The sequence below is a fragment of the Rhipicephalus sanguineus genome, chromosome 1 (genome assembly GCF_013339695.2).
Source record: "Rhipicephalus sanguineus isolate Rsan-2018 chromosome 1, BIME_Rsan_1.4, whole genome shotgun sequence".
NCBI classification, from domain to species: domain Eukaryota; kingdom Metazoa; phylum Arthropoda; class Arachnida; order Ixodida; family Ixodidae; genus Rhipicephalus; species Rhipicephalus sanguineus.
The window spans coordinates 204,554,529-204,582,362 of record NC_051176.1 but is presented as its reverse complement, the minus strand read 5'-3'; the positions used below and the strand labels follow the sequence as shown (position 1 = coordinate 204,582,362).

Genomic DNA, 27,834 nt, shown 5'->3' with positions numbered 1-27,834 from the left:
CAAATATGATGACTAAAACCCCGGAGCCTATAACAAAACTCGTTACTGCAAACGCTTCAATGTCTAGAAACAACAGTTGGCAGCTACGTATACGTCAGTGTATGTGTCAGTATTGAAATGGACTCATAAAAAATGATCTACCATGGCAGCTAAAATAAGTTCTTCAGTTGTACGTTCTAAAATTAGGAGCTGGTCTCGTCTTATTGAGGTATAGGGGATTACTTTCGAGCCCCCCAGTATTCCTTAGCTTACACATAAATCTAAGTAGTACATGTGCACGAACGTTCCTGCATTTCGTCCCAGCTGCTGCCGCCGCTGCCGGGGATCAAACTTATGACCGCGTGCTTAAGAGCGCAATGCCATAACCGCTAAGAAACCTCGGCGAGTTGCACAATGGTTCAAATCTCATATTTTCTGGGCCCTCAATTCCTATCCATTCTATCATGCTATCCATTCCAGTGCCAGACATTCTATTGGGAATAACAAAATTTAACTTTTGCAACATGCTTTTTGCAATATGCTTCTCGCATCATTTTTTAGCAACTAATTATCCTCATTAAACCTGCAAGCGCAGCCGCTTTTAATTAGGCGCCAACATGCATGCACTATGCGAACACAATGAGTTAACACGATTGGACAGGTGTCTTTCATACATTTTAACCAGACAATTTCATAAAAAACAGCTGAACTTTTTCTAGCCGTGCACTGCCAATTCTAGACCGACAGGGAATATAGCAACATGCCAACAATGGAATGATTCTACCTAAAGCATATTGGAATATATTTGGTCACGTTAGAGGATATGTTGCAAATTTTAAACCAAATCAAACAGCGGGCAATGCAAACGGACAAAACTGTGCGATGATATACAATTTTTTTCCTAGCTAACTTTATGCGCACTGAAAATATACCTGCTTTAGAGAAAAAAGGATTACTTCAGTAGCATATTTCAGGACGTCTCTTTTTGGACTCTTTCGAGAGAAATGATTTCTACCAAATGCGTAATATTTGCAACGTGATTGGCCTTGAACATTGCAACATTGCAACAGTCAGTAGAATAGAATTTCAGTTATGTGTAAAAACACAACATGTACGGAATTTTTCTGATGGATGACAAAATTTCACTTCAAGATACGTGATACTGTGACAATGTTGTACAATAACATGGAGCGAAATAAACAGTATGTCATATCTCTAGATTCATTTATTAACGTAGCACAGCGGTGTTTGTTTACAGTGTGTAACGGCGACAAGAAAGCCTTATCGAGTAGGGGAAAGCAAAACTTTTAGAGAACCAATCTGCTACCGGACCTAACCTTTCACAACCGTTACTCCTGCGCATTAGAATTTTCATAGGACTTAGTGTTTTCGAGAAGGCTTTGCCAAAGTAAAATCAGAATATTGATTCCTACGTAGACACTACCGCACAATTCTTTTTTTCTAAAAAGTGGAATGCGTAGATATTAGGCTACGTAAATAATGCGCGAAATGAGGAACGTAGCCCCAACAACAACGAAAAAGTGAGATGTTTCACAAGCGGCTGTTGTCAACAATAGATATAACCGCTTCCAGGCCCTTTCGGCTAGCGCCCATCAACCTAGAAACTTTTCCGACTGTAGCGCCGTTGCGTGCTGTGCCGTTCATTGGCGCTGTTTTAAATTCTTTGGGATCCTTATTTTGCAGGCTAGAGGGCATCAGGAGCTGTTTTTCCAGTCGACCCACCGGAGCTTCACAGGCCACGAACACGATGAAGCTAAGCATGGAGCTTAGCATGAAGACCCCAAGTGACAGTAGCACCTGCGCAGTACATAGACGATTTGATTGTAATGTTTTCCTAAGTAGAAATACCTCCTTTCATTAATATTGCAAGAGAGTATGAGCGTACGCATGTGAAATGAAAAAAAAAAGACAGCCAGAACTAGAAGCAGGAGTTAATTGGTTGACAAAAAGTCGTTTAGCTATCCAGAATGGAACTACATAGCAGGTCGTCTAGTCGCGGCAAATGTGTACGCCATGTGCTTTATTTTGTGCTTTTTTTAGAATTCATAACAGTCGCTCCTAGCAGGATAAAGGACAGCGCCGTTTTTTTTTTTTTTTTTGCCTGATCGCTTGCAGACGTGTCCCACTAAAAGCTAATTTTATTATCGAGAATCTTACTGAATATAAATGCGCCTAACACCTACTGACTTCAATATCGAGATTGAAGCGTTTGTCGCGCACAAAATGAACATGGTTTAAATTGTTGCATGTTTTCTATGACCTAAGTGGACACTTAGGTCATGACGTAGGCCACAGTGTCGAGCAAAGAACGCATGCCTTATTCAAATTAGACAACCGACGTGGTGGTAGGGCCTTGTATGCCACATGTGATTCGCGGGTATGCTTGTAATCTCACCAGGCTACGAATCCGCATATCTTGGTGAGACACGACGACCATCTTCACATTCATAGTTCAACCGCCGTGGGTGGGTCTGTGGGTTCAGTGATTTTCGAAAATATTAACCGCCATGTATTTTAATACACAGCACAAGGCGACATCAAGTTGTTTTTCATTTATTCCAGGGGCGTACACATCAGCGCCCATCGGTTGGTTACGCGAGGCCTTTTTTTCATATCGATTCCCATTTTTCCGGCTCTAGTCATTATCAACTCTTCTTGCGTTGAGAACGGCTGATCCAGCATCCTGGGGTCGGTCCCGCAGTGTCTCTGCACTGACCCAAAAGGCTTTAATGATGTATACGTGTCGTCGTGGGGGCTGTGCTTTCACAGTGCTTGATATTTGAGAAATATTTTCCGGGAATAAGCCAGTGTATTCAGACGCAGACTCACCATTGTAAAGTGAGAGATGAACGTCCTCTCACGGGCCAGGGCGAAGATGAAGTAGTAGAGGGGCACGTGGATGCAGTAGATGCCGAACGAGAGACGACTCAAAGGGACAAGCGCCTTCCAGGACAGAAATCTCGATACCAGACCTTTTGTGGTAGATCAATGAAAGGTAACATTCAGTAAATCGGTGCAATCACCGTGACACGTTCATCATGCATCATACATGACACAGAACTAGCTATTACGCAGTTTTCCTTTCACCAGGCTACATTACTGCAGAACGTCATGAGGCTTTTTGCAGGGGTGTACTACTTTGTTACATATAAATTGAATACACTTTCTGTCTTATTGTCAATAATAATTTTACTTGTTTCCTATCATTCTCTTGAGCTGCCGCATCGAAGCTGTCGCCAGCAGGCTGATGCTGCGACGGGCCGAGAAAGATAACCCGAACAAGGTACAAATGAAGGCGCGGTTTACCAAAGCGTCAAGACAGGCTCACCTCCTTTGCCCGCAGCGCAGGCGAATACCAACCAGCCCAAGAACACGGAGCAACAGAGGCTGTTCGCGAAAGACACCAGGAGGGTAACCCATTCCTCTGTTGGGTTGCGGCCGCGGCACCAGTCATACTTGATAAACAGACACGTGAGCCCACAAGTTGCGCACAGACACCACATGGAGAACTGTTTCATCTATAAGGGAAAAAAAAAGGAAGAAAAAAGGTGAAGTGTCCTCTGCCATACCTCCAACATCGAGATGCATTTCGCGTTTTTTTTTTACTTTGATACTACAATTTTGAAGATACTCTCAAAGCCGATGCAAAAATGGTTCTAGTTTCGGTTCTACCACCTGTGCCTTTAATACGACGAATATAAAAGAATATGGTTTCAATCTCTTCTATAACATTCCTGTACGGCTTGAACCTGTTCAGTGGGCGGTAAAGTAACAATTTACCAAAATACGTCTAAAAAAGACGAACAGTTGTTTGTATTTCGCGCTCTTCAGATCAAGGGATCAGCTACCATGGGTTTAATCCATGAAGCTTTTTATTTGAAATTGATATTTGCCCTTTTCTGGCCACCCCTTCGCTACTGTCATGTCCAGCATCACGACTGGATACAACTTATCCTTATGAAGAATTCTAGTGTAGCACTATTTTTCTTAGTACGAGCCCTTATTCACAAAAAGACAGCTGCCGGCCAATCGCGAGCTGTTGCATATTCTTTGCGAACTAACCGACCAATGAAATAGAGAACTTACAAACGAAAACCTTTGTGAATTTGCCGACACAAATACGAGACGCTTGTTTGGGGCAGTAATATCAAGTACAGCCGCCCAAATCTTTAACTAGCGATCGCGAGTGGCGACTTTCCTGCACGTCAGCGCCCTATGACGGAGTCAAGTTGCAAAAAGGGTGAGGGTAAGCGCATGCCCACAAAGCGCTCTCGGCTGGGCCCATCATCTGTTAATAATAATAATAGTTGTGGTTTTAAGCCTCAAATTTGCGATATTATGAGGGAAGCCGTAGTGGAGGGCTCCGGAAATTTTGACCATCTGATGTTCTTTCACGTGCACACAAATCTAAGTACACGAACTTCTAGCATTTCGCCTCCATCGAAATGCGGCCGCCGCGGCCGGTATTTCATTCCGCGACCTTTGGGGCAGCAGTCGAGCACCGTAACCATTACACCACCGTGACGGGTCCATCATCTGTTAGGCTGTTCGCACGTCAGACGAGCCATGGTCTTCGGCATATCTCATGAGCGCGGACCTTTGGCGTATTATAAAATTGCCTTTCCTCGATTGCTTGTTGCAATGTTCGTCTTCGGAACATGAAATTCGAGCAAAACCATTCTCCTACTCACGGTGCATGTTTATGTGAAGTGCGCTGATATGGAGTGACGTCCTTAAAAAAAAAAAAACCTAGCAGATGATGGCCCCAGGTGACTCCACGTTGTGCGCATGTGCTTACTCTCGCCCTTTTTGCAACTTGGTTCCGTGATATGGGACTGACGCACAGAAAAGTCTCGTGCGCACTAATTAAATATTTGAGCACCTGTGGTCCATCGGAGTGGCCGAACAGGTCGCCATCTTTCTGGCACTAACAACTAAAGATCCATCCCCCATCTTTTCCGATTCCATGACGGCCGTCAGGTCGTTTGACGCCAATCAAATCTCTTTGGCTGCTCACAGCATTTTAACTAAGTCTACAATATTCCCTCATGAGTTGACGTGGTTTCCCGCCCACATGGGCGCCTCCATCGACGGCATCGCCAACCCCAACGAAGTGCTCACGCTCGGGCGCGAGGACTCATTCTCCGCCCCGGGCACACGAGCCCCCCGCACGCTGCGGGGGAGGGGGGTGGCGATGACGCCGACGGAGACCCGTTGACCACCTTTCACGAGGTCACTTCACACTATAGGCTAGGCAGGAAATCCTTTCCAGATCCGCACAGAGAGCTAACTCGGAAGCAGGAGATCGCCCTCCGACTCCTCCAGATTAGATCGTTCCCGTCGCCGGCCACTATGGCCGTGTATACAGACATTTCGCCAAAGTGCTCAGCGTGCGATCAGCTAGCAACTTTTTCTCATTTAATGTGGCGGTGCAACGCTTGTGCAAACGCTTGCGCTTGCAAACGCGCAAGCGTTTGCACAAGAAAGCATCACGTCAACAAGGCAGAATTCTTAAAGTGCATCGCAAGTCCAGATCTTACGAATCAACTCCGGGCGGTCCGGGAGCCTGTGAGGCGATCAGGAGCCTTTGGCTCCCGACCCCTTTGCGGGCGATGCCCTCCGCGGGTTTTTAGGAACCCTCGTCCCAGGACACAATAAAGTTCCCCTGCCTGCCTGCCTGCCTGCCTGCCTGCCTGCCTGCCTGCCTGCCTGCCTGCCTGCCTGCCTGCCTGCCTGTCTGTCTGTCTGTCTGTCTGTCTGTCTGTCTGTCTGTCTGTCTGTCTGTCTGTCTGTCTGTCTGTCTGTCTGTCTGTCTGTCTGTCTGTCTGTCTGTCTGTCTGTCCTTCAAAAACACGAAGATGAACAGAGGCAATCTCCTACCAACGTTTCCTTGTTATATCAATAAGCCATTACTGTGACTGCATTCACACCTTGCGCTACCAGCTGTAACCGCCTGGACCTCGAAGCGTGTTCTACAAGGAATGTGGACAATTACCTTTGAAATTTTCACTTCCCGGTATCTCTGTACCAGTAAGCAAACTATGCAGCCGGTGAAGTAGGTCATTCCGTGGTGGAAAGGCCATACATATACGTCATAGTAGAAACTGTTCGCTACGCTGGAAAAGAAAACAAAGAAATGACTGTCAACGGGTTATTGGAATCCCTGTAGCAACTGCATTGTGTATATGTTTCTATGTTTGTTTGTTCTTTTTTTTTGACGCCGCAGCCATATTTTACTATAGAACACATTTCAATCGCTTCGTGCGCTATTTTCTGACTGACGTAGCTTCACGTCGCACTCAGTGTACATGGGCAGAATGGATTCCCACTTTTTTCCCTCCTAAACATTTTTTCCCTTTCCCAGGAAGCACTGCAATGACAGCTGAAGCATCTGTGAGATGTGTGGCACGGTTCGTGCGCGCTGCAGTAGCAACGTGTGCGACTGTAGCAGACTTCACAGCAGGAAACCGAGCACAAAAACAAGACAAGAAATTCGGCTGCATAGGTGCTCTTCAGTCTCTTGCATTCTTTCTTGTCCTTGCATTTGACTTTCAACTATGAACACGCGACTTTCAACTATGAACAACTATGAACTATGACTTTCATCTATGAACTATGAACTAAGGTAAGAATAATTTAATATTGGGTCGTAAAAAGGAAAAAAAGTCGATATTCCTGCTCACCTGAGGTCGCTGATGACGGGCATCATGAAGGGGGGATATTCGGTGCCATGCAGCTGCCATGCAACTACGACCGAACACACGGCCCCCATTATTCCAAAGGCAGTGATTTTTCCCCAGTAGCATCTGAAAAGCAAAACAGGGCCTTCAGTACATACGTAGGACTCAGCAAAAGCGACAGTGAAAAAACACTTATTTGAGTGTTCGTTTACTTTCTCGCCCTGAAAGCATGGTTTACTGAATTACTAACAAAGGATGACCTCCAACGTCAATCTATTGTCTCATTGTTTAGAGACGTGAGATAAAATGCGGTGTTAAAAACACTGATACGGTGCCGGGTGTTGGTTTGCAGAAGAAGAGAAATACTGTACTTTGCAATTCTTATACTCGCGAGCCCACTCACTCCGTGAGCCATGAAAGAACTTCTTGCATTTCGCAGCCTATACATCCAGTCGAACCACTGCACAATACAGCGCATGCCCCAATTCCTGGCTCCACGGCCTCCATTGAGAATCTAACATATCAAAATTGTGCTGGAGTTCGCTGCAGTAACCCACATATTGCCATGGTGGACATTTAGCTCCCTACCTTTCGTATATTCCTTCTCTCTCTCTAGCTTAGCACTGCTTCGATAAGTTAACAAACAATTGTGAAAGACCAATAGGCACATTACTGGAAATGTTTGAGGGAACAAAAGAAAAAAGGAAGCTGCTGCGCTAATACTTTTACTCATAGTGTTCTCCTTGCTTTGCACTTCATCGTTCGTTTGCGTTATTCCACCTGCGTCGTTATGATCGCTGCATAATTATCTTCTGTGTTTTTAACGCTTTCTGCAGCCTTTATGTGCGCCCGCACCATGTAAACAACACTTCTCGTTTGCACGTGAAAGGGTCAGTAGTAAGCGTGCACATGTAGAGCTGCTTGAATGTTGAACACCTTAATTACATCCTTAGTTATTTATAATGCAAAAGAAGATTGCATTATAAATAACTGCTATACTCTGCCTTAATACATTATAGTACTTCAATGAACTGAAGCTTTGTTTTATTGAGGCAGCTTTAAAGTACGAGACGTAACATTCGCAATAAATTACGTCGGCTCACGCCTTTCCCGGAAGAATGGAACTGCACTCAGTGTAAATATACTCACCGTTGAAGTATCAAAACCGTCGGCATTGCGACCATGAACAGTTGGAAGTCTACTGATATAAACCACAACAACCCTAGAAATCCCTAGAAAACGAAAAGAGAGTTCTTTGGGAATATGACATATATAAAATAAGTGCAGTTTAAATGCTATACATTTATAAATTACTTGTATTACACTTATATACATGCGTGCTGCTTTGTTGATAAAGCTTGTTTGCGTCGCATAACGGTTGCAGCATGTCTTACCTCTTCTTATACACAAGTCCTAAAAAGAGACTGAAAATTTTATACCTTGGCGACAGAAGCAAACGCATAGCACCTCCGTCTCGACGTAAGGAATTGCCGTGATGCGAGTCACGACGCGCGTTGGCACTCGGATTTGCGCATTGAGTTTTCAGAATGGTGGAGGCCTTCAAACCGGCAAGATATTGTTAGCACGCACTTTAGTATCATGCGTCGCTAGCTCGACAATCCCAGGCAGACATCATTGCGAATTCCGAGTCGACTGACCTCTGTATGTGTGAGCGTTAATATATATATATATATATTATATATATATATATATATATATATATATATATATATATATATATATATATATATATATATATTGTAGCGAAGCTTATTGGAACTCTGAAGTGGGTCGTCCTCTCCGGCCCCTTCTAGTGGGTTGCCCTCTTCGGACAGAGTGCAGCTCGCGCAGAGTCGGCCCCCGCCTTGACTGTCGCTGTCGAGTATCGTCGCCGCTAATAAACCTCTTTATAATGGAGAGTGCTGAGCCTTCACAACAACTTCGGCCCTCATTCGATGCCCCTGGCTCTTCGATCCCGTACCCTACCGCCTACCATGCCTCAAGACGCCTCCCAGCAAACGACCCCGCCCGCACCGACATGTCCCGGTGTCCCTCGTATTCGCGACCCTCCCGTCTTCACTGGCGCCGATGGTACCGACGTGGAGGACTGGCTCGCCATTTACGAGCGCGTGAGTGTCCCCAATAAATGGGACGAGGCCGGAAAATTGACTAACCTGGTTTTCTACGTCGCGGGTGTGGCAGGGCTGTGGTACAACAACCACGCATCCGATTTTACGACGTGGCCCGACTTCAAGACCGCCATTATCAGCGTGTTTGGCCGCCCTGCTGTTCGTAAGCTGCAGGCCGAACAACGCTTACGTGAACGCGCTCAGCAGGCCGGTGAATCATTCACCAGTTACATTGAAGACGTCCTCGATTTCTGTAAGAAAGCCGACGCCACCATGTCCGATTCTGACAAGATCCGGCACATCATGAAAGGCATCGATGACGACGCCTTCACCATGCTGCTCGCCAAGAACCCCAGTACAGTGGCAGAGGTCATAACGCTCTGCCAAAGCTATGAGGAGCTGCGCCGGCAGCGATCGATGACCCGTCGCTCTCCATCACGCGACGCCGAGCTCGCTGGCTTGTCGACCATACCCGACCACTCCGCGTTGCTCGCAGAGATCAAGACCTTCGTGCGCGAGGAAATCGCGCGCCAGTTCTCTCTGCTGGACTTTGCTCGCCCTAGGTACGCTCAACAGCCGTCGACCACCCTTCTGCCTCCCATCCGTCGAGCAATTGAGCAGGAAATCGCGGAGGTCATGCCCGAGTACCACCAGCACCATCCGGCTCCTGCACCTTTGAGTTACGCCCAAGTTGTCGCAAGACCGCCCCCATCAATCGCTACTGCTGCCCCACACATTTACGCTGAAGCCTCCGCTCGACCTCACTCTTTCGAAGCGGATGTACCGGTAGCCTACGCCGACGTCACGCACAGGCCACGACTGCAGCCCACCATGCAGTCCTATCAGTTGCCGCCCCGTCAATCCCGTCCTGCACCATGGACGGGCCGTGCCCCAGGGAACCGATGGCGCACACCTGACAACCGCCCCATATGCTTCGCATGCGGTTACGCCGGCCACGTGGCGCGCTATTGCAATCGCGTGCAGCCGCCTAGAGACGTGTCGCCTGCCACCATCCAGTCGAACCGCCCGTATTACGACCCACCTACGCCTCCGTCGCCGACGTCTCGCCCAGCTGCACCTACCCGCCGTTCACCGTCACCACGACGCCCGCTCGCTGTCACCGATGCGGCCACGTTCGGTCCCACGCGACCAGGAAAACTAGTCGTCGCAGTCCACGAGGCAAGGGCTGCGACGCTATCGAACTGCGAAAGCCCTCAGCGAAGCCCATCGAACGTGATAGACGTTTTTGTGGACGGTGTTCGCGCATCTGCGCTTATCGATACTGGAGCCGCCGTATCCGTTATGGACGCTAAACTAAGCCGCCTGCTACGAAAAGTGACGACGCCACTTTCCGGGCTCTCCCTCCGTACAGCCAGCGCCCAAAGTATTCACCCGACGGCAGTATGCACAGCCCGTGTCATCATTCAGGACGCTCTGTACGCCGTCGAATTCATCATAATTTCTTCTTGCTCTCACGACGTCATCCTGGGATGGGATTTTCTTGCCCGCCACGACGCCGTCATTCATTGCGCACCAGCCGAATTAGAGCTCTCACCATTCTCACATTTGGCGCCGGCAGACAGTTCATCCGCTGCGACCAAGGTATTCGTCAAAGACGACATCACACTTCCTGCAAATTCGTCAACGGCTGTACCCGTCTATTGCACCGGTCTCCGCGCCGCCGTTGCACTTCTTTCTCCATGTGACCGCGTTTTCACTAGGAAAGGCTTGCTGGTGCCATTTGCGACCGTGGAAATCACTCAGGGCGAAACGGATATTTTTGTGACCAACCCATCCCCGTTCATGGTTACGTTGGTGGGAGGGGAATGTCTCGGCAGAGCGGAACCCCTCGAAGACGCACAAGTTATGGACGCACCGGGTGACACGCACTGCGCCAGCTCCCGTACGCTCAGTGCTGTTTCCACATCTGATTCGTCATCCGCTGATGTATTTCGTTCCTCGATTGCTGACAACCTTACGTCGGTCGAGCGCTCCCAGCTTCTATGCCTGTTGGAAGAATTTCGTTCTTCGTTCGATGTCGCGCAAACTTCTCTCGGCCGCACGTCTGCTGTCACCCATTGCATCGACACTGGCGCCCAACCACCACTGCGGCAACGTCCATATCGCGTATCTCCAGCAGAGCGTCGTGTAATTAACGAGCAAGTTGACGACATGCTTCGCCGCGACGTTATCCGACCCTCAAACAGTCCGTGGGCGTCTCCTGTCGTTCTTGTTGCGAAGAAGGACGGCTCTGTGCGGTTCTGTGTGGACTACCGACGACTCAATAAGATCACCCGTAAGGACGTTTATCCCCTACCTCGAATAGACGACGCCATTGACAGCCTGCAAGGAGCAGAATTCTTTTCATCGCTCGATTTGTGCTCAGGGTACTGGCAAGTCCCCATGGCTGATGACGCTCGACCGAAGACAGCGTTTGTCACACCCGACGGCTTGTACGAATTCAACGTCATGCCGTTTGGGCTGTGTAATGCACCCGCGACCTTTGAGCGCATGATGGATACTGTTCTGCGCAACTTGAAATGGCACACGTGCCTGTGCTACCTCGACGACGTCGTCGTTTTCGCCCCGGACTTCTCCACGCATCTTCAACGCCTGCGACTTGTTTTGACGCGTTTGAGCGACGCCGGGCTACAACTCAACCTAAAGAAGTGCCGATTTGCAGCACGGCAGCTGACAATACTAGGCTACGTCGTGTCCAAGGACGGAATTCTCCCCGATCCGGCCAAGCTTCGGGCCGTGACAGAGTACCCCAAACCTACGTCCGTCAAAGAACTGCGTAGTTTTGTAGGACTATGCTCCTACTTTCGTCGCTTCATACGAAACTTCGCGACTATCATATCGCCGCTGACAAAGCTCCTTGGCAGCAACGGGCCTCTCAATACGTGGTCGTCAGAGTGCGACGCCGCTTTCGCGAAGCTCCGTCGTTTGTTGACGTCTCCTCCGATACTACGCCACTACGACCCTACGGCCCCCACAGAGGTACACACGGACGCCAGCGGTGTTGGCCTCGGCGCTGTCCTTGCTCAGCGCAAACCTGGGTTCCCGGAATATGTCGTGGCATATGCAAGTCGCACGCTTACTAAAGCCGAAACCAATTACACCGTCACGGAGAAAGAATGCCTGGCAATCATCTGGGCCCTTACGAAGTTCCGACCTTATTTGTATGGTCGCCCATTTGATGTCGTCACCGACCATCATGCGCTGTGCTGGTTGTCGTCATTGAAGGATCCCTCAGGCCGTCTCGCCCGTTGGGCACTCCGCCTGCAAGACTACGACATCCGCGTACTGTACCGCAACGGACGCCAGCATGCTGACGCCGACGCCCTGTCGCGCTCTCCCTTGCCTGACGACAATGCCCACAGCTCAGTGTCTCCCCTTGCCGTTTCTTCCATCGACATTCAGACAATCGCTACCGAACAGCGCAAGGATCGCTGGATTGCCTCACTGATAGACTTGCTGACTGACCCATCGGCAACACCATCCACTCGCGCGTTGCGTCGTCAAGCGCACCATTTCGCCGTTCGCGACGACCTCCTCCACCGACGCAATTACAGCGGTGACGGCCGCCAGTGGCTACTAGTAATACCCCGAAGTCTGCGTTCTGACATATGCGAATCGTTCCACGCTGATCCGCAGTGTGCGCATTCTGGGGTATCGAAAACTTACCACCGCATCCGCCAACGGTACTTTTGGCGAGGGATGTACCGCTACGTGCAGAAGTTCGTTCGCTCCTGCATCGATTGTCAGCGCCGCAAAACTTCAACGCACCTGTCGCCGGCAGGTCTGCAACCTCTACCTTGCCCTGACCGGCCATTTGGGCGTGTTGGCATCGATTTGTATGGACCACTTCCTCTGACTTCTGCTGGTAACCGCTGGGCCATCGTCGCTGTAGACCACCTCACGCGATAACGCCGAAACTGCCGCCCTCCCAGCGGCTACAGCGCGCGATGTAGCCTCCTTCCTGCTCCACCGATTCATGCTACGTCACGGTCCACCCCAGGAGCTGCTCAGCGATCGAGGCCGTGTCTTCTTGTCGGAAGTCGTCGAAGCCATTCTAAAAGAGTGCAACGTTGTTCACCGCAAAACTACTGCTTACCACCCGCAGACGAATGGCCTAACCGAACGATTTAACCGAACGCTCGGCGACATGCTCTCCATGTACGTAGCCGCCGATCACACCAACTGGGATGCCATTCTGCCGTTCGTTACCTACGCCTACAATACCGCCGCTCAGAGCACCACTGGTTTTTCTCCCTTTTTCTTATTGTATGGCAGGCACCCCTCGCACACAATCGACACAATCCTTCCATACAAGCCGGATCGGTCTGAGTGTGCGCCGATTTCTGCTACCGCCCGACTTGCTGAAGAATGTCGCGACCTTGCCAAGACCTTCACTACGCAGGACCAAGAGCGGCAGAGGAGCATTAGCGGTGACAGAATCACTTCTGAGCCGACGTTCCTCCCTGGAGCGCTCGTATGGCTCTCGATCCCTACCACTGCACCTGGCCTCTCTTCAAAACTACTGCCCAAATACGAAGGCCCCTACCGTGTTGTTGAACGCACATCCCCTGTAAACTACCTGATCGAACCAATCGATCCATCCTCGGACATGCGCCGTCGAGGGCGCGACATTGTAAACGTGGAGCGCCTCAAGGTGTACCATGATCCGCTCATTGTGACAAGTTGTTAGGTCGCCAGGCGGCTCCCTTTTCGCACCCGGAGTAATTGTAGCGAAGCTTATTGGAACTCTGAAGTGGGTCGTCCTCTCCGGCCCCTTCTAGTGGGTTGCCCTCTTCGGACAGAGTGCAGCTCGCGCAGAGTCGGCCCCCGCCTTGACTGTCGCTGTCGAGTATATATATATATATATATATATATATATATATATATATATATATATATATATATATATATATATATATATATATATATATATATATAACAGTGAAGCACAGCATTGCAAACAGTGAAGAAGATCCTTCGTGAGCACTGTAACAACGGAAGTGTTTACTTCGACAGTTTCGGCCAGAGGCTGGCCTTCATCAGAAGGCTGGCCTCTGGACGAAACTGTCGCACGGAGGATCTTCTTCACTATATATATATATATATATATATATATATATATATATATATATATATATATATATATATATATATATATATATATATATATATATATATCAGTACTGCTAGACTGAATCCAGATCAGTGTCGGAGGAACACAGCATTTTTAAACATTTACGGACGAAATAAAACGAGTCACTTCCCCTCACGATATTTTTTACAAGAAATCGAGCATATCCTCATACAGCCAAAGTAAGCGATTGTGGTACGGGGATCGATGTCGAACTGCGTCCTGTAATTGACATAATTATGCGTGTATTTTCTGGTGAAATTAGCCTACCTGTTTTGTACGGTCACCGACATTTCGAACCTGCAGCAAAATTCGCCACCACTCATTGGAGAACTCGGTGTCAATTTTCTCCATCAATGGCTTCAGGTTAGGACCGGATGCGATAACAGGCATAAGGAAGCAGCACATGATGACGAAGAACACCGGGGTTGTAGTTCTGCAATAAATGTTCATCAGAGTTACCACGCTGTTGCGCTGCTCAGGCTGAAAAGCCGTCGTTGTCAATTAAGCCGATTAAGTAGAAATGAAGGTGCTTACCTTAAATGTCGCCGGATAATTGCTACCAGCCAGATACAGAATCGGTTTAGGTGCGTTCTCGATAATTTGTCAATGTTGTACACCATTAGGAATGCGCTGTAATAACAAATAATATGTTTATGAAACGTCCGTTTGAAATTTGTAGCCAAAGATTACATTAAGAATGATACTGGTTAGCTATTACCCATAAAGCAATTTCAGTGAAACTGCAGGGTATAGCGGTGAAAGTTGGCAAGAACATATGCAGTGAAGTGAAGAGGAGTTTTCATGCAGATAATTGTATGACGAGCTCGCCACCGAAATGTTTTTGACAGTTGATGTAGCAAAAAAAAAAGAAAAAGAAAAAAAAAAAGCTTCTATAGATACGGTACTACCGTCAAAGCTCATTATTTCGGATTTCACGGGGCGGGAAAAAATGTCTGAATTAACCGAATTCCGAATTATCGAAAGTTTCAAGAAAACAATAAACAAATGTTTATTACATCAATGCACTTTCAGTTTTTGGTGAATACGTAAATGCTATACTTATTCCGCGTAAGAGCAGCGTAAAAGTCGCAATTTCCGTCATCCTGCAACTTCCTTCACAATGTGACCGCAGCGCCAGACCCCTATGTCTTAATTAGCCCGAAACGTGCTCTGCACCCTTCCCTAATTACTACTGCCGCAACCGCCACCACCACACGCGCGGGACTAAATTAGTTTTTTTTTTCGCCGCTAAACAAAACAAATTTGGCGCAGACACTGAAGCCTTGGTCGCCAACAATGCGATTGTGGATGGCGACCACGCCTTTTAGAACAGCCGCGGCCAACGAGGTGTTACACGTGGTGCTAAACCCAAATGGGCATGAAGCATTCTGGCTTTCCGGTCGCTACCGTGCGATTGGCAGACGCGCTTTTCGAAGGTATTAAGCTTTTCTTCTTCCTCTTTTCTTTTTATATAAAAAAAGCGACAGCTCTACTCCTCCAGGTACAAACCCAGAAAGCGGATCGTCGCGTGAATCTGACCCTTGAGCTTGTGAGCGCGTGTACTCCGTCCACTTCGTCTTTCCGGTGTCGCGTGAGGGAACAAAAAAAAAAAAAAAGCACGTGAGCGCGCTAACTGCACGTTTACTTCGTCCACGTCATCTTTGCGCCGTTCGCGTGAGCAGGACGCCGCAGAGCCGTGAAGGCGCGCATATGACCATCTGCGATCTCTCATGCGGTTGTCCTGAACATAGAGGTAGATTTCATTCTCAATGTTTGTTTTCTTTCATATAAGTAAAACAATGTGAAAAAAAAGTGTGTCTGGCCTCTGGAAATGCAAACATGACAACTCTGGCGCTATTGATGTCTTCGAAGTGCTTCCTAGAAATGAAGTGAAGCGAAGTGTTTTCTTCTCTTTTACAAAGGAGGAAGCCGCGGCTAAAGGCTGAAATGCTTGCAGAAGGCCTCGGCTCCCTTTCAAAGAGACCGTGCACTTTATACGTGTTAGGATCCGCATTATTTGATGGTGGATTCATACCTGATGAAGAAGAACACGTCCACACCCACGTAACCGGCTATGATGAAACTGAATCCCAGCGTGTCAGCAAAACGGAGAACGTTGATTGTTCGAGCTGCAAAGAAAAACGATTGTGGTTCCCATTTCGGGCGTTATAACACGCTACGACACTTTCTCTACAGTTTCCTTTAAGGCCCTCGCTGCAATTAGGAATTCGAAATTAGATTTTTAGGGCAATTAGTGACACAAAAATATGTTACCACGCAGCCGTACAATGACGCTTTCCTATATAAATGTTTCTTGCTTTTCTGACAACGTGTTTAACTTCATGCTCGCTTCACGACGCAGCAAAAGGTAAAGCGAAATTGAATGGTCTGAGAGGAATGACCTTATGTAATATCCCTGGAACAAATTTAGTAGCACATGCAAAGAAAGCCTACCTTAACTCGGTCGTTTACTCCCAGGACATCTACCACAAATAGTAGTGGACACCATCAATATGCCTGTGACGTGGCCGTTGTGTCTACGGAGAGGAAGCACTTCTTTTGCGGCTTCCTTATCAGCTGTGCCGAACCACTTATTAAGTGGTAAGATTGAAATATAAAAGTGGACCGTTACAAAATGCGGCCGCTCTATTTTCAGACACCGAAGCTACCGTTTCGTATAGGTGATTGCGTTATAGTTTAGATAAGCAAGCCTGAACTTGGTTTTCTTGTGGATAAGCAACCTCAAGAATAGAACCAATACCAATACGCGACATTTGCTCAGATAAGTCGCTTACAAAGGCTAAAGACAAGCACAGATGTTCTCTTACTTTTTCACTTCACTGCGGCGAATGTATCCTAAACCTTCCCGTCGTAACTGTGTGAAAACAGACTCTGCTGAAAGGGCAACTGAAGTGACAAAAAATAAGTGCGCTTTCTTTATCCAGAGTTTCATTTGCTTGAGAGGCACTAAAATCTTCAACAGTCGTTTTTATTGGAAAGACTGTCCGAATGTATCGATATTATAGTGCTAAAAGAATAGAAATAGACGTCGATACGCTGCGTTTCTATTATTGCGTCTTTCGAGCAATGATCTATTGATGCACGAAAGAATTCTCTATTCTGCGCAGTCCTCCCGTTCAAAATAACGCTGCCGACTTTCAACTACATGTCTTACTATCTGGTCCAAGACACTATTATCTATGTTCATGGAATCACAGTATATCTATCTATCTATCTATCTATCTATCTATCTATCTATCTATCTATCTATCTATCTATCTATCTATCTATCTATCTATCTATCTATCTATCTATCTATCTATCTATCTATCTATCTATCTATCTATCTATCTATCTATCTATCTATCTATCTATCTATCTATCTATCTATCTATCTATCTATCTATCTATCTATCTATCTATCTATCTATCTTTTTTTCCATTAACTACCCCCAGCTGCCTGACCGGATGGCGTTTCCTTACTTCTCATAACATCACCGTTTGATTTGTTTGCCGGGCTTTTCCGTTTACATACGTCAGTGAGGTACTTAGTAGTTCCTGTCGAAGTCCCCTTTAACCAACGTTATCAAAAAGGTGCGTTCCGTTTAATCGAACTTCTGTTAACGTTGTGTATATAGCTGGCCCGCAAAAGTTGAGACCACTGCGCCGTTTATCGGGCACTTTCGTTCAAGAGTGTTTCGTTTCATCAGGTTTTAACAAACTGATTACCAGAAGAACGGGTTTCACAAGATTCTAACAAAACTTCGAAGCCATGACTTGTACTCACCCATAGCTAAGGGGTCGAAGAAACAGTACGAATGGCCAAAAACAATTGAGTATATGGCCAAGATCCGTATGCCGTGAAGAAATCTGTAGGTGCTGGCTTCCGATTCTTTTCCATTTTCTGTGTTCAACAGTAGTTGTATATTGGCTTCCAACGAAAAAGCGCATAGTGCTCTCTGTAAAGGTCCTGAAAAAGAATTCTTTTAGAGAGATATTTTTTTTTCTTTTTGGATAAAGTTGCTCGCACTCAGACGACATTATTTTCAGTGTGTTGCAACATACAAAAGCCTGTCACACTGACCTTTTAAAAATGTCATTTGCCGAAGAGGCGCTTGATGCTGAGTTGTATGGTATTTCATTCCTCATTATGGCGGTGATAAGCAAGCAGAAATAACTAGTCTCTATTGCATCGCAAAGGCGTATACTCTACTTTTCACGTCGCCCGCTACGGTGGTCTAGTAGTTGTGATGCTACTGCTGACCCGAAGATCGCGGGATCGAATCCCGGCGGCGGCGGCCGCATTTTCGATGGAGGCGAAAATGCTTGAGGCCCGTGTACTTATATTTAGGTGCACGTTAAAGAACACCAGATGGTCGCAGTTTCCGGAGCCCTCCTCTACGGCGTCCGTCATAATCATATCGTGGTATTGCGACGTTAAATTATAACAATTATTTATACCAATTTTCACGGCAGATTTGCGCTATTTCATGAACTTTAAAGCCTATATCTAGAATTGGTGGTTTGGTAGTCACTGTCACTGACGCTGCTTCCATGAAAGTCTCTCCTCAAAGTGCACTATGTCAAACTTGCTAAACTGCAGAGTCCAAATTCGGCACAGGGCATAGAACACACGCAACACAGAACACACATGTACCATATTGAATTTGCGCTCTGCAGTTTAGCATTATGAACCAACTATCCCAGTAACGAATTCTGTTTGCCAAACTTAAATACCTCTTTGGAAAAGCCTTGTTTGACACAGATGCCTGCGTCTCAATGCTAAAAGTCGAGTGTTCAGGAAAACTTCGAACCCTGGCACCTATAAGACACGATGTTGTTTTAACTTATTCGTCCACTCCCAAGCAGTGCCTTGTCTTTAAATAGAATTTTGACGGGCTTTAGCACTGTAAGACACGCTTGAATCATCGTTAATGCTGACTAGTATTTTTTTCCAGACCCTAGAATGCAAAGCGAATACAGTTTGCTGTTTATAAACACTTAAAGGGCGCTTAAACAGCCACTGAAAATACAAAAAAACGAGCGCGTTATTCTCTCCTGGCGTTTCTCGTCTTTTCCGCGCACTTCGTGACGCAAGAACAGTGATTCACGTGACGTCATTGTGGTACATACTCTCTGTGGGTCCGTATATGCGAAATATCAGCTGTGAATTGTCTCCTACACTGCTTTGCCATGCAGCCACCCACCCGTTCTTCCTCGTCTCTCATGACTATCGTGCGCGATCAACTGATTTCACTTCTTTAGAGTATTTTAGTTTGGCGTTGTTCTGCTCCGCTCAGCAGCTAAGCGGAGCGGGGGCGCGAGTGCGCATGCGCCCTCCGCTTAGCCGTATGCGGGCTAGCGGAACGAGGCCCACGCTCCGCTTACAGGCAGCCTAAGCGGAGCGCGGAGCGTCGCTGCCGTTCCCGCTAGCGAGGGGTGTCGATGCGCGCGCCCCTCCCTCACTCGTGCGTCGACCCACCGCATATTTCAAGATGGCTGCCTCCAGTGCGCAACGTTCTTCCCACGTGCACGGGGGCTTCACGTTCGTCTGCGCAGCGCAAGCCGCGAAAGCGCTTTCGCATAGACCAACATTTGTGCTTCTAGTCGCCGAATTAAGGAAAGTGACGCGAAATAAACAAGACGACGCAGCTGACGAAAACATCGCTGACGCGTTCGCGTCCAAGCGGATTGGAGTGGATCTGGAATGCAACCTCGCTGGCTATCGCTTGGCTATCTTGAGCTACCGCAGTACGCAATCCTCCCGCTAGGCGAGCGTCGCGCCACACCTCTCGAGTTTATTGCATCCGGTGGATTCTCCCAGAAAGCTTTTCTCCGCGGGTGAAGGGACTATTTTTTCATAGTATCAGTTTTGCGCGCTAGGCGTTTTTTGTGATGGCCGTTTAAATGAACTGTGTGCGGACGTGAAATTTTTGTTCGGGTTGGTAAGAATAGCACTATGACTGGTCACGAGTGACAACTTTGGAGCGAAACTATATTTTGCTTTGGAGCTTTTCTTCAAGAAGCACGGCTTCGTCTAACTCGTCCATCCTTTTACTCGTCTGTCGAAATTCAAGGCAGACATTTCGCGACGACCTTTATCACCCCAAAATCTTCCGTTAAAATTCGCCAAATCGAGCTCCAAGCTATACCAGATAACTTCTGCAACTCTTCAGTGGTCTGTCGTCAGTCTTCAAGCACAAGTACACAATTTTTTTTATATCTTCGTCTGTTTGTGAAGTTGAGGGAAGTCCAGAACGAGGTTTGTCATGAATCAACATCACCCCCTTTTTTTTAAAAAGTTACAATCACTCATACCGTTAGGTTTTTCCCGTCGCAACGTCCTTGTAAACAGTGTTTAATGTCGCAATAGCTTCCGAGTTATTTTGCCAAAGCAAGAAACGAAATTTCACAGCCACCCGCTGTTCACCTTAATCAGCCATCACAAAAAACACCGAGCGCGCGAAACTGATTTTACGAAAAAAAAAATCACTGTACCCACAGAAACCTTCCTGGGAGAGCGCCACCGGATGCAATTTACTCGAGAGGTGTTGCGCGACGTTCGCCTATCGGGAGAATTGCATACTACGCTCGCTCCGGCCAGCGCAGCGCTATTCGGGTTAATTTTCAGTAACCCCATCGTGTATCATCCGCGTAATATTCATCCGCACTTTCTGACGCACTGAGAAATTCGCTTAAGGAGCTTAAAACTTCGCATCTCTTAAGGAACTCCTAAATCTCTTAAGATGCCCTGCCGCGCTGGTCTAGTGGTTACGGCGCTCGACTACTGACCCGAAGGTCGCGGGATCGAGTCCCGCCCGCGGCGGCTGCATTTTCGATGAAGGCGAAAATGTTTGAGGCCTGTATACCTAGATTTAGGTGCACGTTAAAGAACACCGGATGGTCGCAATTTCCGGAGCCCTCCACTAGAGAAATATAAGCCGAAAACAAACTATCTCGCTTGTTCATGAGTAAAGAACAAAAAAAAAAAAACTCACCTTTCTTGATTTGCTGATTTTTTATGTAGTAATCATAGGCGCTACTAGCTGCGATCACAGCGGCGATAGCGCCCAAGAAAGCCCTAGGAGAGAACATGAGCGTATGAATCCCATATCGTCGGAATGAATTGTATCTGCACTCTTAATTACTAACTGTCACATGGAAGACTGTCACATCGATATACTTAGACTGGAACTACCACATACTATTTTTTTCAAAACAGTTAAGCATGTCTGCGAAAGAACACAAGTAACACATAATCATAATTGAAGTTTCCTTTGTCGTTGTTAATTGTACGCTGCCTGACAAAGCCAGCATTACTTTAAAGACTAAGCTGGCGCCAGCTGCTAAGGGACTGGATTCAGCGCAGTACCGCTGGGGACGGCTCATAATAAGCAGGCGTCTTGACGTTGTCTATACGTATGCTAGTTGTCCTATCTCGCTCTGCACTATCTGTACTAACTGAATTTCGATGCATTCATTGAGCGGCATTACCGACGTTGAACGTCTATCACTGTGTGCCCTAGCTGGCTCTGGTAAGTAGTACTCATTGATTATTACTGGCTTTTAATTGCCAATCGAATAAGCAAATCTTATCTGTAATTGGACAAAGACAGGTCTCCTTGTCGAACCGTTGACTAGAGTGACTGTCTCATCGCGTCAAGCTTGGTTATCTTTAGCCATTGGATATGATTGCCTGCATCCATTCACTATGGTTTCAGGAAAGCAACTTCCCTCCGAATCATGGGGTACCGTACGGGCATCTAGCAATGTAGCAATGTCCAGCGACACACAAGATTCCGAACCGGTCATCCATGCTAACAGATACTATTTTGCCCCTTCGCTGTTCAACTGCAGTGCACGCTTTTAGTGTAACAACATGCAGGAATTCCTTCTTACAGGGAGCGCCTACATTATAGTCTTGTGAGTGAAACAGCAAGTCTTACACAATAAATATCTGCGTGGTTGTCCAGGGCTTTGGCTCGTTGGTAACGCAGTCTCTGACCTTTACGTCCACCAAACCTCCGAGCACTGCAAAAAGAATTAGACCAGTTTTCATGCCAGCGTGTGTCCTTTCTCGTAGTACAGTAGTGGTTGTGAATGCTCTCTTTTGGCATTGAAACAAAGAGCTGTAGCTCTTAAGAGAGTGCCAATTGCACTAATGTGAACGCGACAGATTACAGATGTTATCAGTGTCCCAGTGCCCCTCACTAAGGTGGGCGGGAAATGGAAAGAGGGGTGTTCACGGACTGCGAGGTTAACGGCAAAATACAGAGTACAGCCGCCCAAAACTTTCAACTAGCTTGAGCGAGCGGCGGCTTTTCTGTGAGTCAGCGACGGTGCTAGGTTGAAGAAACAGGGCAAGGGTAAGCGCATGCCCACAACGCGCATTCAGATGGGCCTATCGTCTGCTAGGCTGTACTTTTTTTATGGAAGTCACCACATATCAGCGCACTTAAGATGAACAAACAGCGTGAGCAGGCAAATTATTTTGCTCGTATTTTATGTTCCGAAAGTGAGAGTTGCAGTAGCAAACGAGAAAACAATATTTAACAGTACGCCACACGCCTCCACTTATGAGATAAGCCGAATGCATGGTTTGTCTGAAGTGAGCCGTGCACTACGGAGTGACGTCCTCGAGAAAGAACTGCCTAGCAGACGATGGGTCCATCTGAGCGCACTTTGTGAGCATGCGCTCACCCTCGCCTTGTTTGCAACTTCGCTCCGTCATGCGGCGCTGACGCACTGAAAAGTCGCCGCTCGCGCACGCTATTTAAATATTTGGGCGGCTCTACATGTATATGCTGTGCTGAAGAATCTTCAGCTTCGTCTTTATTTATCCTGTCCTTTGCTGAAAAGCGAATCTGAAGACTGTCACGTCGATAGACTCAGACCGGAACTACTACATACAATTTTTTAAAGTGGTGAAGCATATCTGCAAAAGGTCAGAAGCATCACATAATCAGCTCTTGAAATCGTCATACACGTACAGAAACCGTCGAAGATGCATCGGTGCGTGGCCATAAGTGCATTTGGCGTTCATAAGTGTAGGCTGACAGACTCGCCCAAACCAGCTATGAAATAGAGGAACCACTCTTCGTCGTATGCCGTAAGTCGCGTCTACTGAGTGTTCTAAAACGAATGTCTATACCCCTTATTCGGCAGAGAAGCGGCTCGGCAGTGATAGTGAAACAGCCATTTTTGTACGACAGTCATGCAAAAAGAAAGTACAAAATAGCAGCACTTTTCCCATTTCCCACAGATGCAATAATTCAGATATTGAAGTGGCATATACGAATAGTCAGTCAAGAATACCCCACTCCTATTAAAACTCCATCGTGTTGATGTGTTCATGAAAGTAATGAATATCTGTCACGTTCAACCATGATTGCTCATAATGTACAGCGCAGTGAATGTTAGCGAAAAAGTTGAACTTTGGACAAGCGCCCCACTAAAATGTGAGAATTACATGAACCATGCTCAGCAACACATCTTCGGCAAAATGCAAACACATCTTAAATTACTTCTTAGTGGACACAGAGATAAATGATCATTCGCGATAAGTGGCTAATGCTTTTCAGCTACTTATTAAGAAAAGGATCTGAAAAGGAAGTATATATGTTTGAACCTGCCATTAATACTGTGCACGCCTTACTTTTGCACTAAATATGGAGACTACAATGTATAAATATTTGTGCAGGGTAGCAAACCGGTTACTGGTACCAAGTTGACCTCCCTCTGTTTCCTTTTCATCTCTCTTTCTCCCCCTCACTCTCTCGCTTTTGGATAGTGGCATGGAAAAACGTCACTGAGCTCTCCGTTGCGAAGTTATATTTATTTGTATAATCTTATTCATTCATTCATTCATTCATTCATTCATTCATTCATTCATTCTTTGCTACATACCATACGGTAAGGCTCTGAGCATATTAAATTTATTTAGTTATTTATTCACAATACCTTACAGGCTCCTGATCGGAGCATTGTGTAAGGGGGGCGATACATGGTTAAATATGACATGTGATAAATACAGAAAAAGTTAAAAATCTAAACTATACATTATGAAAGGTGCATTGAGGTGCTTATTTGCTTATTTGCTTATTCTCTCCGCAGCAATTTCAACGTAACAAAAAATAGGCTATATAATGCATGAACTTACGTTGGACATAACAAAGCGGCACACATGACCATTTGGTACATTCAAAACTAAAATGTGAAACCAGTGGCAAACACGAAAGTGTAAGTGAATAATACGACGGGACTAACTGGCGGAAGTTCCACTGGCTTTATATCTTAGCTTACGCTTGACGCTTAAAGGGGCCCTGCAACATTTTTTCAAGTAACCATCCAATGTCTTCATTACTGGAGTTTATTGCCTCACGAATTGACCGCCACAAAAAATTTTTAGCATCCGTCAAGTACGAGCGGAGTTAGAGATTTGTCGCACGCTGTAAATGCTTTCTCTTCTCTCGTCCCGACGAGCGCGCTGGAAGCTAAGCATGGAGGAATGGCACGGGTGAAAGAAGTTCGTGACGCTAGCGCGATGACCTTGAGCAGTTTTTCTTTTTTTTTTCGTCGAACGCACAGCTTACTGTGCGTTCGACGAAAAAAAGTGTGATCGCGAGCTTGCGCACGAGCACGTGGCGGCCTACCGCGGCGGCCTCTGTAACTATGCAGCTCACGATGCTCAAATCAGCCAATGGCCGTGAATTTGGGTATATGGCGTGGGCATCTGGTTATATGGCATCATTTGTAGTAAGAAGAGGGAACGATTTCTAGCTGACATTAAAAAATGCGGATTGTAAATTCCAGGGGGCGAGCTGCGCCATAATGTTTGGCTCGCGTGTTCTCAGGAGCCTCGACTACCGATCGGCAGCGTTTTCTGACCATGCTGAAAATGTGTTGCAGGGCCTCTTAAAGGAAATGTAGTGGCGATTATCATCAAAGGTCAGATATCTGCCAAAAATTATAGCTGCACTTCTATTACGTAATTACTGACCGGTTCTCGTGCGCTCACTGCTCATGACGACGATTGGCGATACAGAGATACTGTCGATGCTACGAATGCTAACTAAACCTAATTTAGATAGCTCTTTTTTCTTAATATTTGCCCATGGTCCTTAAGAAACGCTCGTCCAGGAGTCTGGTGGTCTTCATGGCTGTACTGATCTTTTTTTTTCTTTCTCTCCTTCTGTCTCTTTCTGTATCCCATAAGTTACAGTACTTTATGTTTGCAAACATCAGAATAAACAATGTGCTGATTATTGAGTAATTAAATACTGTTTAAATATACTTTTCAATTACTGCAGCCAGACTGGAGTCATTCACTTTGACTTCATATATAGTCCGTAATTTCTTAGTCAACCTTTACAATACGCTCACGAAGAACATACAATGGCATGCACTCTGAGAGACGAGTTTGTACGACTTCTATAGTGATCGTTAACAGAATACCTGTGTGACGCAATTCACCGATTATTTCACAAGGTTAATAATAATAATATCTGGGGTTTAACGTCCCAAAACCACGATATGATTATGAGAGACGCCGTAGTGGAGGGCTCCAGAAATTTCGACCACCTGTGGTTCTTTAACGTGCACCTAAATCTAATTACACGGGCCTCAAACATTTTCGCCTCCATCGAAAATGCAGCCGCCGCGGCCGGGATTCGATCCCGCGACCTTCGGGTCAGCAGTCGAGCGCCATAACCACTAGACCACCGTGGCGGGGCGTATTTCACAAGGTTCGCCCGTCCTTACGTTGTCGTTTAGCGTTCAGCATAGCCGAACTGTCCGTTGGCCACCACCGTCGTCGTTAAGCGCCGTTTCTCTTTAAAACTGAGTGACGCTTGACCACGAATACGCAACACGAAACACCGGGTTTGTTGAGCGTGCTTTATCTGCTCTGCTAAAGCAGTAGAAGCTGCTTTAAGTACTGTGGGAAGCAACCGATAAGAAGCCACAATTCTCAAGCACAGCAAGTTTGGTATCCGGCGGGTGCTCCTCGCTCTGAAATCAATTTTCCATGCTGTGGTTTCCGGAGCAGTGAATAGGAGGACACACTCACTCGCATTGATGACGCTTTCAGTGTCTTGTTCATTGCAGTCACTGATGAAGCAGATGCCTAGACGGGCGCCTTGAATCACTGATAAACCTGTGTTGCCGATAGTGAACTCAACTGTCTGAAAAAAAATTTAAAAGAAAAGAAATAAAACTCGGATCTCACAGGAAATCATAGCCGTATATTCTTAAAAAAGAATTACGCTAAATTGCTACTAATGTAGAGTACATGGCAAGTAACTAAGATATTGGATATGCAGGGTGTCCGAACTATCACGCATCGCGATTTAAAAAAGGAGGAACGCCGTTACGCCGAGCAAACCTAGTACACACTCTTCCCAGTACACTGGAGTGACCACTACAAATTTTTTCGTTAATTAGGTTTAATTAATTAGTAATAATTATATCTATAACTCCACAAGTGGTCACATAACTATCAAAATGTCAATGAGGCATATGTAGGCATGTCCAAATGGCATCTAACGGCGCTATTTTCAACAACGTATTAATTGCGTGCTCATTTTTCTTTTCGGTATAAAGAAAGCCCTGCGAAATCTGAAAAATGACACGTGACTAGGCTCAAGCGCACACAAGGAAGCAGCGTCCTCAAACAGGCTCACTGTGAGGTAGCCAGTGTCAAGGGAAAAAGAACGCAGAAAGCAATAAATATGCATCGCCCTATCTGCCACTTCCTGGCCGAAGAAACGTGTCGCAGAGTCGGCCGTAATCAGAACAGTGTTCCGGCTGCGTTATCAATAAGAACAGTCGGGCGTGAGATATGGACAGTGATAGCGGCGTACAATCGAGTGGAAGGAATCCCTGCAAAATTGCGATGCTGCCTCTGGCAGAAGACAACAAGCAAAGCGGTTGCTTGCAGTAAGCTTATTTGAGGGCGCTGCTTTCTTTTCCGGGTGGGAGCATACACACGTGATATTTTTCACATTTCGCGGGCATTGTTTATCAGCCGGAAAAATGAGCACTCAGTTAGTACGTTGTTGAAAATAGCGCAGTAGCGCAGTTGAAAATAGCGCATTTGAACGAGCCTACATACCCCTCATTGACAATTTCCTAATTAGGTGAGGACTTGTCGAGTTACAGGTATAATTATGACAATTATTTAAACCTCATTAACAAAAAATTTGAAATGGCTACTCCAGGGTACTGGGAACAATATGCACAAGGTTTGCTTCGCGTAACGCCGTTCCTCTTATTTTAAATCGGGCTGCGTGATAGTTGGGACACCCTGTATATGTATTTTTTTCATCATTGAGAGAATTTTTAAAGAGCCCCACTGGCCCGTAACACAACTATGTTTCTTGAGCTAGATTACTCCACAAACCGTATTTTATTTACAAGAGATTTTACATGGATTACTTGGCTAAACAATGATGTTTCGTTAATTAACGATTGTACTGATTACATTTCAATGCATACTGCAATGCACGAATTTCAGCCGATGGCTTTGATAGCATAATTCGCTAGGAATGATTTCTCAGGATGACACTAGTTTCGAGGCATGCGTTCAAAAATTCGTTGGTGTTCCAATAATTTTCACGCTGCAATGTATAAAAAGGCTTTTGGTCTAAAAGAAACGTAAATAAAACAGCAGTGCATACCTACCACCGTTTCGACAACTGGCACTAGTTTCACGCCACAAGTGTATCTGGCTTGCGAAATCATTGGCTTAATTTCGTGCATTGCGGTATGTGTGCTTGCGTGATTCGTTCAAAAGCTGATCAGTGAAATTTTAGAATTCTTGAATTATGCATTTTGATTTCTAGTGCCTCTTCAAATAATAAAACTGATGGAG

At 46.3% G+C, this 27,834-nt stretch overlaps 1 protein-coding gene across 1 annotated transcript in view; it reads right to left on the bottom strand.

Moving 5' to 3' along the window:
* Window positions 1–439: 439 nt before the first annotated feature.
* The window catches only part of LOC119405951 (nose resistant to fluoxetine protein 6), a 38,614-nt gene continuing 11,219 nt past the window's right edge, over window positions 440–27,834 (bottom strand). The window contains exons 3-15 of the mRNA XM_037672779.2: window positions 26,032–26,146; window positions 21,911–21,995; window positions 20,963–21,045; window positions 17,752–17,934; window positions 16,000–16,093; window positions 14,499–14,594; window positions 14,232–14,397; window positions 7,830–7,912; window positions 6,684–6,806; window positions 5,996–6,116; window positions 3,329–3,518; window positions 2,830–2,972; window positions 440–1,797 (exon numbers count right to left, since the gene is read on the bottom strand). Coding sequence (XP_037528707.1) covers window positions 1,531–1,797; window positions 2,830–2,972; window positions 3,329–3,518; window positions 5,996–6,116; window positions 6,684–6,806; window positions 7,830–7,912; window positions 14,232–14,397; window positions 14,499–14,594; window positions 16,000–16,093; window positions 17,752–17,934; window positions 20,963–21,045; window positions 21,911–21,995; window positions 26,032–26,146 — 1,749 coding nt within the window. The 3' untranslated portion in view covers window positions 440–1,530. The remainder of the gene's footprint in view (window positions 1,798–2,829; window positions 2,973–3,328; window positions 3,519–5,995; window positions 6,117–6,683; window positions 6,807–7,829; window positions 7,913–14,231; window positions 14,398–14,498; window positions 14,595–15,999; window positions 16,094–17,751; window positions 17,935–20,962; window positions 21,046–21,910; window positions 21,996–26,031; window positions 26,147–27,834) is intronic.